The sequence below is a fragment of the Hemitrygon akajei genome, chromosome 4, assembly GCF_048418815.1.
Source record: "Hemitrygon akajei chromosome 4, sHemAka1.3, whole genome shotgun sequence".
NCBI classification, from domain to species: domain Eukaryota; kingdom Metazoa; phylum Chordata; class Chondrichthyes; order Myliobatiformes; family Dasyatidae; genus Hemitrygon; species Hemitrygon akajei.
Window position 1 is genome coordinate 79,790,696 of NC_133127.1, and position 14,207 is coordinate 79,804,902.

The 14,207-nt window shown below is 43.2% G+C and overlaps 1 protein-coding gene across 2 annotated transcripts in view; it reads right to left on the minus strand.

Moving 5' to 3' along the window:
- arhgap10 (Rho GTPase activating protein 10) overlaps window positions 1–8,951 on the minus strand; it is a 215,826-nt gene extending 206,875 nt beyond the window's left edge. Inside the window, exon 1 of one of the 2 annotated variants that reach the window (XM_073042922.1) lies at window positions 8,432–8,951. In XM_073042922.1, coding sequence (XP_072899023.1) covers window positions 8,432–8,585 — 154 coding nt within the window. In that variant the 5' untranslated portion in view covers window positions 8,586–8,951. The remainder of the gene's footprint in view (window positions 1–8,431) is intronic. The other variant, XM_073042921.1, reaches the window with a different exon arrangement.
- Window positions 8,952–14,207: the final 5,256 nt, after the last annotated feature.

Sequence of the window (14,207 nt, forward strand, 5' to 3'; positions counted from 1 at the left end):
ACAATGGTTGGCTGATTTCCCTCACTCTCCCATGAATGTTCACTCCTTTCTCTGCAGGGCTGAGGCTGTCAACTGATCCGACAACTCTGCATTTTTGTTCTGCTGGTGCAATGAGCCGGGACCAAGTCTTGGGCCTACTTTGGCTGCTCTGGAAAGCTGTTGGCTTGCTTCTATTGTTTGGATGATTTGTGGGGTTTTTCCCCTTCTTTCTTTGCATTGGGATTTTTTGGCCTTTCTTTTTTTTAAAATTGGGTTATACGGGTTTCTTGCTCTGTGGCTGTCTATAAGCAGACAAATCTCAAGGTGTATAATTTATACATTCTTTGATAATAAATGTGCTTTGAATCTTTGACTAGGGAGCTGAAAATAAAGGAACCCTTTGGAGGCAGTTATTATAATAGCATAGAATTCACCCTGCAGTTTGAAAAGGAGCTAAAATTGGATGTATCAGCATTACAGTGGATCAAAGTGAATTACAGAGACATGAGAGTGGCCAAAGTGGATTGGAAGAGAACACTAGCAGGGTCGACAATAGACAGCAATGGAGGGAGTGTCTGTGAGCAATTTGGAAAGCACAAAAGATACATCCCAAAGGAATGTATCTGACAAGGGAAGTCAAAGACAGCAAAAGAGGTGTCACATAATTTAGCAAAAAATAGTGGGAAGGTAGAGGATAAGGAAGCTTTTAAAAAAACAACAGAAAGCAACTTAAAAAGCCATAAAGAGCAAAAATATGAAATATAAAGGTAAGCTAGCCAAAAATATACAAGAGGATATCAATGTTTTTTTATTCTGATATATAAAAAGAGACAAGAGTGGATATCGCATTGCTGGAAAATGATGCTAACACTAGCGGAATGCCAGAAATGCAGGGAACAAAAGTGAGTGCAGCTGCTATTACTGAGATGAAGATGCTTGGGAAGCTGGAGGTAGGCAAGTCACATGGACCAGATGGACTACACGCCAGGGTTCTGAAAGAGGAAGCTGAAGAGACTGTGGTGATATTAACAATAACTTTTCAAGAGTCACTAGATTTTGGAGTGGTTCTGGAAGACTGGAAAATTGTAAATGTCACTCCACTCTTTAAGAAAGGAGGGGAGCAGAAGGAAAAAAAAATTATAGGCAAGTTAGCTTGACTTCAGCGGTTGGGAAGATGTTGGGAGTCCATTATCAAAGATGAGGTTTCAGGGTACTTGGAGGCACATGACAAAATAGGCCAAAGTCAGCATGATTTCCTTAAGGGAAATATTGCTTGACAGATCTGTCAGAATTCTTAGAGGAAATAACAGGCAAAATAGACAAAGGAGAGTCAGTGGATGTTGTTTATTTGGATTTTCAGAAGGACTTTGACAAGTGTCACACGAGGCTGCTTAACAAGGTAAGAGCGCAAAAAAGTCAAAGTAAAAGGAGCTTTTTTCTGGTTGGCTGCCAGTGACTAGTGGTGTGCCACAGTGTTTGGTTTGGGACCACTTCTTTTCATGTTAAAAGTATGTCAACAATGATTTGGATGAAGGAATAGCTTTGCAGCCAACTTTGCAAACGATATGAAGACAGATTGGGAAAATGGGCATTAAAAATAGCAGATGGAACATATCATAGGAAAGTGCATGGTTGTGCACTTTGGTAGAAGAAATAAAGGTATGGACTATTTTTTAAATGGGGAGAAAATTCAAAAATCAGAGATGTAAAGGGACTTGAGAGTCCTCCTGCAGGATTCCTTAAAGGTTAATTTGCGGGTTAAGTCAGTGGGATGTATGGCAAATGCAGTGTTAGCATTCATTTCAAGATGACTAGAATACAAGAATGTAATGATGAAGCTTTATAGGGCATAATTAAAGTACTTTGAGCTGTTTTGGGGTCCTTATCTCAGAAAACATGTGCTGCCATTGGAGTAGGTCTAGAGGAGGTTCATGACAATGATTCCAGGAATGAAAGAGTTAAGATATGGGGAGCGTTTGAAGGCTCTGGGCCTGTATTTGCTGGTTTAGAAGAATGGGGGGGGGGGGGGGGGGAGGGGATGTCATTGAAACCAATCAAATATTGAAAGCCCTAGATAGAGTGTATGTAGAGAGGATGCTTCCTACCGTGGGGGATTCTAGGACCAGAGGGTACAGCCTCAGAATTGAGGGACACTCAGTTTGAACAGAGATTAGAGAAAAAAAATTAGTCAAAAGGTGGCAAATCTATGAAATTCAGTGCCACAAATGGTTGTGCAGGCCAAGTCATTGGATATATTTAAGGCAGAGGTTGGTAGGTTCTTGATTAATCAGGGCATCAAAGGTTACAGAGAAGGCAGATGAATGGGGTTGAGGGGAGTAATAAAATAGCAATGATGGAATGGCAGTGTATTGAATGGGCTGAATAGCCCAATTCTGCTCCTGTGTCTTATGGTCTTATAAAATCTCCAATGGTCAACTGCATCATAAAATGTTCTGCTTTTGAAAGAGATGATAAATTTGTGCCTGCTAATACTTAACTTTTTATTGCAGAATATTTGATTTGTTAAAATCCTCCCTCTGACATAATGGGATATGATTACAGCATTATAATCAATGCAGTATTTCCTCCACAAATTATATAATTTGATATAATTTCATTACTGCAAAATATTCATGATGATTCTGCTGGTCATTTCCCAGATGTCAAATGATTCACTTTAAAATGATCTTCCTGGGTAGTGTTTCTGCTCGAAGACCAACTTAAACCAATTTATAATTCTCTAAAGAAACTTTACCCTAATGATTACCCTGGTACCAGCTCTTCCCAAGTTATTCCAAACAGTACATCATTATTCCAAGCATTTTACTCTCCAGCAATATTCAGTCAGTTTCTGGCCACTTTGGGTTCTTTTCTTTCTGATCTCTCACCTTAATGTCAAATGGAGACACCAGACACATCTTCCTCTCCCCTCCCTTTTCATTATTTGAAGGAACCGTTCACTTTACAAATGCATCATTTGCTCTTCCATCACCACCAACTACTCCCCTTCTCATAGCACCTAGCCATGCAACCACAAGATTTGCAACATCTTGCTTTCGAAACAACAAAAAACAACTTTATTCTTTCATACTTTTTCCAACATAATGTATTGTATCACTACGCAAAATGTAGTTTACTCTTCATTGGAAGAAAACAAACACAATTGCATGACTGTTTTGCAGAACACCATTGTTCTGAGTACCAAGAGCATCCAGCTATTATTTTAAATTTTCTATTCCACTCCATTTTTGACTGATCTATGGCTGCCTGTTCTCTTCCAGTAAGATTCCGCATGAGATTGAGAAACAGTACTTTATTTTAAAAGATCTCAACCGCTAAGACCCGACATGAATTCCAACAATTTTGGGTAACGTAGTCAGAGACATCACCATTTTGCGCAGGATAAGCTTAGCCGATCCAGAGCAATAATGAGGGCACTGCAAAGATTCTCAGTAACTGGTGGAACGTTTCAATTGGCAGCACTGTTAAGTGCAGCTTCTGGAAAATGTCTACGAGGTGTTAAAATTGAAGGATGGGGAGTGACTGCAGATGAAAGGTCAAATAATTTATCGTTAAAATCTAAAATTTACAAAGGATTAAGTATCATACATCAACATCAGCACCTTCAATGGTGATGCAGATGCAAAACTATGTCCAATGTCGTATTTGTCAACTAACACACTTTCATTTACATTCCAATGAAATTTCCACAGATCATCACAGAGACTGGCAAAGGACCTTTACAGGTTTAAGGTTCATTCTTTTGTATGCTTCAGTGACAGAGTCAACACAGGCCTGTAGCTCGGCCTCCAAATCTGTGCAAGTGCCATCTGCATAGTGCTGCACATTGAGTAAGGCTGAGAGGACATATGCAAGTTCTGAAGTACAGAAATGTAGACTGAACAATTCCCTACAACTCCTCCAGATTAGATCCACTTCTGCAGGAAGCAATTTGGAGACAGAGCTGAAATGCAGCTTTGCAATGATAAATATTAAAGAAAGTGTGTGAGAATGAGACAGCCTTGCATGACACTGATCTGTGCTGAGATTGGCACCACTGGTCACATGCCTTCAAGAAGCAAGCATATGAGGAGATAAATCTCTACAGGCAGCTAAACTTAAGAACGTTTCTCCATTGCCCTCTCAATAGGTACAGTGGTCAATGCCATTCTTTGCATTTATCTTTGGAGTTTTTGCACAGTGAAGATCATCTCAATTGTGAGATGGGTGGAATCCACACTGCATTTTGAGGAGTAGCTCTTCATCCCCTATGAGGGCCAGTTAAGAAGAACCCAGGCAGACTCTAAGAAGAACACTGTTGTTGCCACAATTGGATTTGCCCATTCTTGAGGATGGTCATGAATAGAGCATCCAAGATCCCCATTATTTCTTCCTCCTTACAGAACTGGGTGATAAGTTTGTAACTGAAGTTCCACTCTGTTTAGCGGTAGGCACACGGTCAGGACTGAAACAGGATTTGACCGGAGTTTGCTGTGGAATGGTTCTTAGTAAGGATAGAGAAATAGCTGAGGTTATTTGAAGTGTCCCTTCCAGTAGGCACTCTGCTCCTCTGCCCTTGATATGTTTACCTCCATCCCTTGCACTCAGTCTGGGTGTTTGGACCATATTTTTGTCTTTGACAACACAGACATATCTGTCCAACATATAAGTCTTATGCTCCATCTACCAGATGCTCTTTAATCATGGTTTTCTATTGAACCTTGATCACCTGGTGGCTGTAGAGGTGTTGCTTTACTCCAAGGCATGGGGAGCATCCAAACCAGTAGTACATTGCATTTGTAATTAATTAGTTCCCAGTTCTTATCAAACCAGTCCTGAGACTCTTTGTATTAGCTTTATCATGGGGGATATCATGCAGGAGAAGCTGATGTTAGTTCATAGTTGACCACTAAGTTGACCCTATATACGGTTCCTCTTCCACTTTACTCTTCCTTAACACACATTCATCACCACAGAACATATGACTGCTGATGGGACAAAAAAATGCAAATGCTGGAATCTGCAAAAGAAAAACTATACTGCTGTTGGAACTTAGTGGTCTGCGGAAGAAAGTGGACAGTCAACAATTTGTTCAGGCAACTGTTAAATTGTCAACTATCCATTTCCTTCCACAGATACTGTCTGCCCACTGAGTTCCTCTCAATGCTTTTATTTTTGGGGCAAGTAATTGCTGAGGTCAGATTGGCATATTTTCTGTATTACTTTTATTCATTTTGGGATTCACCATGAGCTCACAGTCTCCAATGTAACAGATCCTAAGGTCTCTTGCAGCACAATACTTTGTCCTTCCTCATTCTGGAAAACCACTGAATAACAAAAAAAAAATTGCTTCTAAAGCCAGAAGACCAATGCAAAATTCAGGGAATAACCTTAGTGCTAAGTCCCTGCACACACATTCACAAAAGCAAAAATAAATCTGAACTCCTCCTGCTTTGCACAACTCACTTCCTCTTTTTTAAGCATTCCTGGAAATAATAAGTCTCCACAAAAAATACCACTTTCAATATTTCTCTCGGATCTAGCTAGAGCAGTGCTCGCAAGGGCAAAATGCAGCTCAGGCCTTTCAATAAACTTAAAGTTTCAATGAACTTTGTGCCCATCATAAAACATTACACTGATGCAAACTTCAACATGAGCCTGGAGCAGAGAAGAGTACCCAGACAGTGGAAAACATCCTATATTGTCCCGGTACCGAAGAAACCACAACCAAAGGAGTTGAATGACTTCAGACCTGTTGCCTTGACGTCGCACGTGATGAAGACCATGGAGCGGCTGATAATACAGAGTCTGAGGCCACAAACCAGGCACGCCCGGGATCCTCTTCAGTTTGCGTATAAGGAGAAGGTGGGAGTGGAGGATGCTATCACGTATTTGCTGCACAAATCCCTCTCTCACCTAGATGGGGTCAGTGGTGCTGTGAGGATTACATTCCTGGACTTCTCTAGTGCCTTTAATACCATCCAGCCCAAGATCTTAAGGCACAAACTAACGGAGATGGGAGTAGACTCTCACATGGTGGATTGGATAGTGGACTACTTGACAGATAGACCTCAGTATGTGCGGTTGGGAGACTGTAGGTCTGACACGGTGGTCAGCAGCACAGGAGCGCCGCAGGGGACCGTGCTCTCTCCGGTCCTGTTCACCCTGTACACATCAGACTTCCAATATAACTCGGAGTCCTGCCATGTGCAGAAGTTCGCTGATGACACGGCCATAGTGGGGTGTGTCAGGAATGGACAGGAGGAGGAGTATAGGAAACTGATACAGGACTTTGTGATATGGTGCAACTCAAACTACCTGCGTCTCAATATCACCAAGACCAAGGAGATGGTGGTGGACTTTAGGAGATCTAGGCCTCATATGGAGCCAGTGATCATTAATGGAGAATGCGTGGAGCAGGTTAAGACCTACAAGTATCTGGGAGTACAGTTAGACGAGAAGCTAGACTGGACTGCCAACACAGATGCCTTGTGCAGGAAGGCACAGAGTCGACTGTACTTCCTTAGAAGGTTGGCGTCATTCAATGTCTGTAGTGAGATGCTGAAGATGTTCTATAGGTCAGTTGTGGAGAGCGCCCTCTTCTTCGTGGTGGCGTGTTGGGGAGGAAGCATTAAGAAGAGGGACGCCTCACGTCTTAATAAGCTGGTAAGGAAGGCGGGCTCTGTCGTGGGCAAAGTACTGGAGAGTTTAACATCGGTAGCTGAGCGAAGGGCGCTGAGTAGGCTACGGTCAATTATGGAAAACTCTGAACATCCTCTACATAGCACCATCCAGAGACAGAGAAGCAGTTTCAGCGACAGGTTACTATCGATGCAATGCTCCTCAGACAGGATGAAGAGGTCAATACTCCCCAATGCCATTAGGCTTTACAATTCAACCGCCAGGACTTAAGAACTTTTAAAAGCTATTATTAATGCTTTTTGAGATAGTGATTTAGATGCATATCATATTTTTTACTGAGTTAAGTATTGTATGTAATTAGTTTTGCTACAACAAGTGTATGGGACACTGGAAAAAAAGTTGAATTTCCCCATGGGGATGAATAAAGTATCTATCTATCTAACTCCTCTAATGAATCACCTGGCAAACATTCAGCCCATGATATACTCAAGTAAAACAATATAATCATTGAGAATAACTAATTCTGCTAAGCCACTTATGTCTAGATCAGTAATAAATAAAGTGAAACCAAAATGTAAAAGTTTGAGGGAATTAACAGTTTTAATACCTTTGAAAATATTGAACCATGTACAAGGTTGTGATCCTTTTACAGCTCACCTGAAAAGTGGTGAAAAAGGATGTGGTACTCACATCTTATATTTACAGTGTGTGTGAGATACAAAAATCACATCAAACTACTTCATGGTATTTAAATTAAATTAAAATTGGCAACGAATTAGATAGGGAGATATTAGAAAAAGTCATTACCGGTAATTGCTTAGATTTTAAACAGTGAAAACAAACACTTTTTCACGGAATGAAAATGAAAACATTTTTACTGGGGAAACAGGGTGGTTATCTGGAAACATGACAAATAATGGAGGCAGACCATTCTGCTCATCTCATTTTCCAAGACAAAAAACAAGCAACAAGAAGTTTATCCCACCAACACAAGTGCTTGTATGAAAAATCTCCTGAAATCAGTACTAAGATGGCAGTGACCAATACTCTTTGGTTGTCTCAAACAATAATGAGTAATCCACATGATATTGTTACATCAAGTGATCTCTGCTTTACAGAGACTGAGTAATATCAAACAGTAAATTACAAAATAGTTGTTGGGAGTTTAAACAAGTTTCTCAGTTTGGGGAACAGAGTGGACATGTAGTGGAGTGTTTGGAAGAATCTCAGCGTCTGCTCTCGCTTAAGATTTGTCTTTCTTTTTTTGATTAATGTCATGTCATTTTAACATGACATGTTAAAATGTTAAAATGACACGTTAAAATGTTCTTTTAACGCCCTCTCCTGCTTAAAAGAGTGGGGAGTGGCAGTTGCCCCAATATTTCACTAAAAAAAATCATTCTTGAGATGCACACATTCCAGTGAGAGAATACTTCCCTCTCAAACTCCATCACTGAAAGAGCGTTAAAAAAATTAACGCGAAACCCGGCTAGGAGATTTAGTAGCAATTGGAATGAACAGCAGCAATAATTCTGTCAAATGACAAATTAACACTGCTGCACACTTTGATACCAGGGCTCTTTACACAAACTCAGACTCCCGTTGCCCAACACCCTTCAAACTGACGGATTTTTTTTTACACAGATCCATAGCAAACAACTGTTGGGGATGTGAGAGGATGAGAATTTCATTCAACCAGAGAGAAAATACTGACAGATTGGTCCCCACAACGCCGCGCAAGTTGCCTCCGGAGAGAGCAGCGCTCAAGGCCGCGGGCACCTGGAGCCCGCGCGGCCGGGACCACACTTACTTTTCGTGGCTGCGACGAGCGCCCTCCCGTCCTTCAACAACTCCTTGATGAACTTGTTCGTCTTCTCCAGCTCAACTTCGTGCGCCCTCAGCCGCTCGCGAAAGTGAGGGCTCTCCACGTAGCAGTCGCTGAACTCCAGTGGCTGCAGCCCCATAGCTTCCCGCGTTTCGTCGGGCCGGTGAGGTGAGGGGAGGAGAGGTGAGGAGTGGGATTGAGGGTCGTCCCACCAGGCAAGTCCCGAAACAGACAGAGATCTCCTCCGCAAAGGAGACCGTGAGGCGGCGGGCGGCCCCTCGGGTGGGTGCGACTTGGGGGGGGGGGGGGTGCAGGAGTTGAGATGCTGCTGGGCTAGGGGTGGGGGTCCAGGACCCGCTGACAGACAGACAGCCAGCCAGCCAGCAAAGCCAGGCTTTGCCTGCCGAAGGGTTCAGCTACCCGCGGTCGGTCGGCGAAGAGCAAACTGAGCCGAGCCGGGAGGGAGAGGGCGGAGCCTGCGCTCCCCACCCACACCTCCTGCTCTCCCTCCCAGTCCAACTCGCAGGGCACCTAGCAGGGACAGTGCAAAAGTCCGCTGGTTCTTGTCAGTGATCCACGACTAATACGAGCCCTGGACCTTTTTTTTTAAATTGCGGTTCTCAAAACGTCTGTTCGAAAACATTTTGTTGCGAATGACATTCGAGTGAAGAATGCTAGATTGGCTCCAACGTCGATTCAATTCGTTGCAGCCAAGGGGGTGCTCTCTCTCTCTCTCTGGGTGGGGACACACACCCTTCAATGAGGTGAGTTGAAACCGTCTCCCAAAGGAAAGGAGACGATTTCGCTAGTGTACCAAATGGTGTTTTTTTTTAAATAGCCCGTTTGTAGAGGACGGAACGACATGTCAACACGCCTCAAGATCGTAGGCTTATTTTAACAATTCAGATTACACTGGGAGTCCAAAAGTCAGATACCCCGCCTGGGTCTGGAGCTTCGCGAAAGAGATTAACACAATCACTATAAAGCACTTGTCATAACAGTTAATCATGAAAGACCGTTTCGCGTTTCTTTCAGTGCAGGAAGTCTCGTGAGCCCTCTGGTGCGTCGGTACATGGTAAAAAAGTGCGGTGCTTCTGATATCTGATGTGATGGTGGTTTGCCAACCCGATTCGCCACCATCCATAATATCCTTTACATCTTCCTTATTAAATCAAATATGTCTACCCTCAGTGGATATGGTGACCAGATGAGAGCCCTTCCTCCTGCTCCGCGTTGAACAGTGTCCTCTCTCCTTGATGCCACCATTTAGGCAGTAACCCCAAGATCATCAGATCGTTTATGTAGACAGGCATGTCAGGAACTGTGGGGGTAGGCTTGTCCCTGAAGCAGAGCAGCATTAAACCATTCTTTACTTATAGACAGCAAAATAACAAGCTATGAGGGGCCACATAATGAGAGAGAACAGAAACCAAACACAAGGTAAACTTTAGGCAAGAAGAGTAAAGACCAGGACACTGAATAGTTCAACGAATGAACATAGACTGTGGCTGAGAACTGGGGCTAAATAGGCTGCCGGTTATGAGTCCACAATGAGTAGCAGGTGAATCCTATTAGCTGGGTAGAGACTGGGAGGCACCTGCAGAAGCAGGCCTGACACAAGCTATATAGCAAATCTACATATAGAGAAAGTGCAGAGCAATAGAGCCACAGAGAATTGCAGCACAGAAACAAGCCTATCTAGTCTGTACTGTACCATTTAAATTGCCTACTCTCATCCTCTACCCTCCATACCTCTATCATCCATGTACCCATCTAAACTTTTCTTAAACATTGAAATCAAGCTTGTATGCACCACCTGTGCTGGCAGCTCGTTCCATACTCTCACGGCCCTCTGAGTGAAGAAGTTTCCCCACATGTTCCCCTTAAACTTTTCACCTTTCACTCTTAACCCATGACCACTAGTTGTAGTCCCACTCAACCTCAGTAGAAAAACCCTGCTTGCATTTACCCTATCTATACCCCTCTTAATTTTGTATACCTCTATCAAATCTCCCCTCAGTCTTTTGTGTGCTGAGGAATAAATTCCTAACCTATTCAATCTTCCCTTATAACTCAGGTCTTAAAGTCCTGGCAACATCCTCGTAAATTTTCTTAGTACTCTTTCAATCTTATTTACATCTTTCCTGTAGGTTGGTGACCAAAACTACACACAATACTCCAAATTAGTCCTCACCAACATTTTATACAACTTCAACATAACATCCCATCTCCTGTACTCAATACTTTGATTTATGAAAGCAAAGTTCCAAAAACTTAATTTGCTACCTGCTACCTTAATTTGTTTACCTGTGCTGCCACTTTCTGTTCACTGTGAAAGACCTACCCTACTTGGTCCTAATGCTTGTCTGCATTAAATTCCATCTGCCATTTTTCAGCCCAGTTTTTCGATCTGGTCCAGATCCCACTCTGATAGTCCTCACTGTCTACTACAACCCTAATCTCGGTGTTATCCACAAATTTACTGATCCAGTTAACCACATTTTCACCCATATCATTGAGATAGATGACAAAGAACAACAGACTCAGCACCAACCACATTAGTCACAAGCCTCCAGTCAGAGAGGCAACCATTTACTACCACTCTCTGGCTTCTCCCACAAAGATAGATAGATAGATAGATAGATAGATACTTTATTCATCCCCATGGGGAAATTCAACTTTTTTTCCAATGTCCCATACACTTGTAGCAAAACTAATTACATACAATACTTAACTCAGTAAAAAAATATATGCATCTAAATCACTATCTCAAAAAGCATTAATAATAGCTTTTAAAAAGTTCTTAAGTCCTGGCGGTTGAATTGTAAAGCCTAATGGCATTGGGGAGTATTGACCTCTTCATCCTGTCTGAGGAGCATTGCATCGATAGTAACCTGTCGCTGAAACTGCTTCTCTGTCTCTGGATGGTGCTATGTAGAGGATGTTCAGAGTTTTCCATAATTGACCGTAGCCTACCCAGCACCCTTCGCTCAGCTACCGATGTTAAACTCTCCAGTACTTTGCCCACGACAGAGCCCGCCTTCCTTACCAGCTTATTAAGACGTGAGGCGTCCCTCTTCTTAATGCTTCCTCCCCAACACGCCACCACAAAGAAGAGGCAATATCTAATCCAATTTACTACTTCATCTTAAACACTAAGCGATTGAAACTTCTTGACCAACCTCCAATGCATGACCTTGTCAAATGCCTTGTAGGCACATCCACTGCCTTGCCTTCATTAACTTTTCTGGTAACTTCCTTGAAAAACTCTTTAAGATTGGTTAGACATGACATACCTCGCACAAAGCTGTGCTGACTATACCTAATCAGTCCAAATGTGTATCCAAATACACATACATCCAATCCTTTAGAATACCTTCCGATAACTTTCCCACTACTGATGTCAGGCTCACCATCCCATAATTTCCTGTTTTATTTTTAGAGCCTTGCTTAAACAATGGAGTCACATTAGCTACCTCCAATGCACCAGTACCTCATCTGTCACAGAGGACGATTTAAATATCTCTGCTCGGGCCCCCGCAATTTCTGTACTTGCCTCCCACAGGGTCCAAGGGAACACCTTATCAGGTTCTGGGGATTTATCTACCCTAATTTGCCTCAAGATAGCAAACATCTCTTTAATCTTCTGTGATCTGTACAGGGTCCATGACCTTGCTGCTATTTTGCCTCACTTCTACAGGCTCTGTGTCTGTGTCCTGAGTAAATACAGATGCAAAAAATTTGCTTAGGATCTCCCCCATCTCATTTAGCTCCACACAAGGATTACCATTCTGGTCTTCCGGAGGACCAGTTTTGTCCCAGTGCAGCCTCCTCTCCTTTGGTGAGTCCCGTCATAAACTGGGGGACCACTTTGTTGAGCACCTTTGCTCCATCCGTCAATAGCAGAATGCCCAGTGGCCAAACATTTTTATTTCAATTCCCATTCCTGTTCCAACATGTCAGCCAATGGCCTCCTCTTATGCCGAGATGAGGCCACTCTAAGGGTGGAGGAGCAACACACCTTATATTCTGTCTGAGTACCCTCCAACCTGAAGGCATGAATATCCTTATCTCCTTTCCATTAAAAATCCCTCCCACTCCCCTCTTCCTTTCCACTCTGGCCTTCTACCTGTTCTCACCTGCCCCTGACTTCCCCTGGCTCCCTTCCTCCTTCCCTTTCTCCTATGGTCTACTCCTCTCCTATCAGATTCCTTCTTCTCTAGCCCTTTATTCTTCCCAGCTACTTGGCTTCACCTATCACTTTCTAGTTAGCCTCCTTCCCCTCCCCCCACCTTTTTATTCTAGTGTCTTTCCCTTTCCATTTCTCCTGAAGAAGGGTCTTGGCCCAAAACATCAGCTGTTTATTCATTTCCATAAATGCTGCCTGACCTGCTGAGTTCCTCTAGCATTTTGCTTTCGCCAGTGACCGGACATCAGAAGTTGTAGAGGAGGGAACATCAATTAGTTCCACTGCCCAAGGATAAAAGACAGGAGTGGGTCACAGCAGCGTAACAGAGCTTTGGCCAGTGACCAATCAGCAAATTAAAGGAAAGCGGGACTGTCACCACAGCGGCTATCGTCTAGGTGGACACAGAGCGATGATCTTAAGGCTTTAGCTCTTTGAGTCTTCAGCGAAGAGAGGCTTCACTCAGAGAAAGCAAAGAAAAGAAGAGCTCATTTTTTTCTTTCTCTTCTTTATATCTGCTCAGCCATGTCAGCAGTGGTGACAGGCAGGATAGTGAAATGCTCCCCTTGTGGGATGTGGGAAGGCAGTGTTACGAATGTGCCACAGCTCTGAGGGGCCGAAGGGTGCGGGTAGCCCCCTCCTTTGTGAGGATCGCAAGATCACTATTAAGTCAGTTCAGGGGACACAGGAAATGAGAGGAAGACATGCAGAATCCACAAAAGGGTTGGAATGTGTCCTGGCCTCCGAAAGGCGGACCCATTGATACCGGCTATTGTCTCTTGGAGACGGACTTGTGTATTGCATCCAGTACTATGCATCGAAGCCCCAGGCAATGAACCGAGGGGGAGGTTGGTGGAGGGATTGCATCATCCCAACCTGATCGACATCTGTGACCCTGTGAGTCAGGATAAAAAGAGGGTCTGGGGGAACAGCCCCTCAGACGCACCAGAAGAAACGCTAGCGATCCCGTAATAGCAAAACCCAGTGGAAGGCCACGTGCGTCCGTTTCCATTTGCCCCGGAATCGGTGGCCTTTACCACGGAAGAACGGTTTTTAGCTAACAATGGGGAAATCAACTCCCAACGACTCTCGAAGGATTGACATCATAAAAGGAATGGGCAAGTTTTAACCCGTCTTTCTCTCCAACCAAAGGCTGCAGCCTACAGCTTGACTGAACTAAAGTGACTTTTATATTTCCATCGGACAATACATTATCCTCTAGACAACGATAGAGCTATTTCTTATTGATTATTATTATACCCGCGCTTTTAGATTTAGTATTGACGACGTATATTATCTGTGTGTTTGCATTGATATTATTTTTGTGTATTTCTATCAATAAATACTGTTAAAAATAGTACCATTAGACTTCAACGGACCTCTCTATCTTTGCTGGTAAGTGACCCAGTTACGGGGTACATAACAGCAGAGAGACCTCCAGTGTACCTGACAGCTACAACTATGAGGTGCGTCCAATGGCAGCTTCTAACAAGCCACGTTAAGGAGTTGGAGCTGAAGCTGGATGCACTCTGGATTTTTCGGAAAGCTGAAGATGGGACATTCACAAGGTGCAGG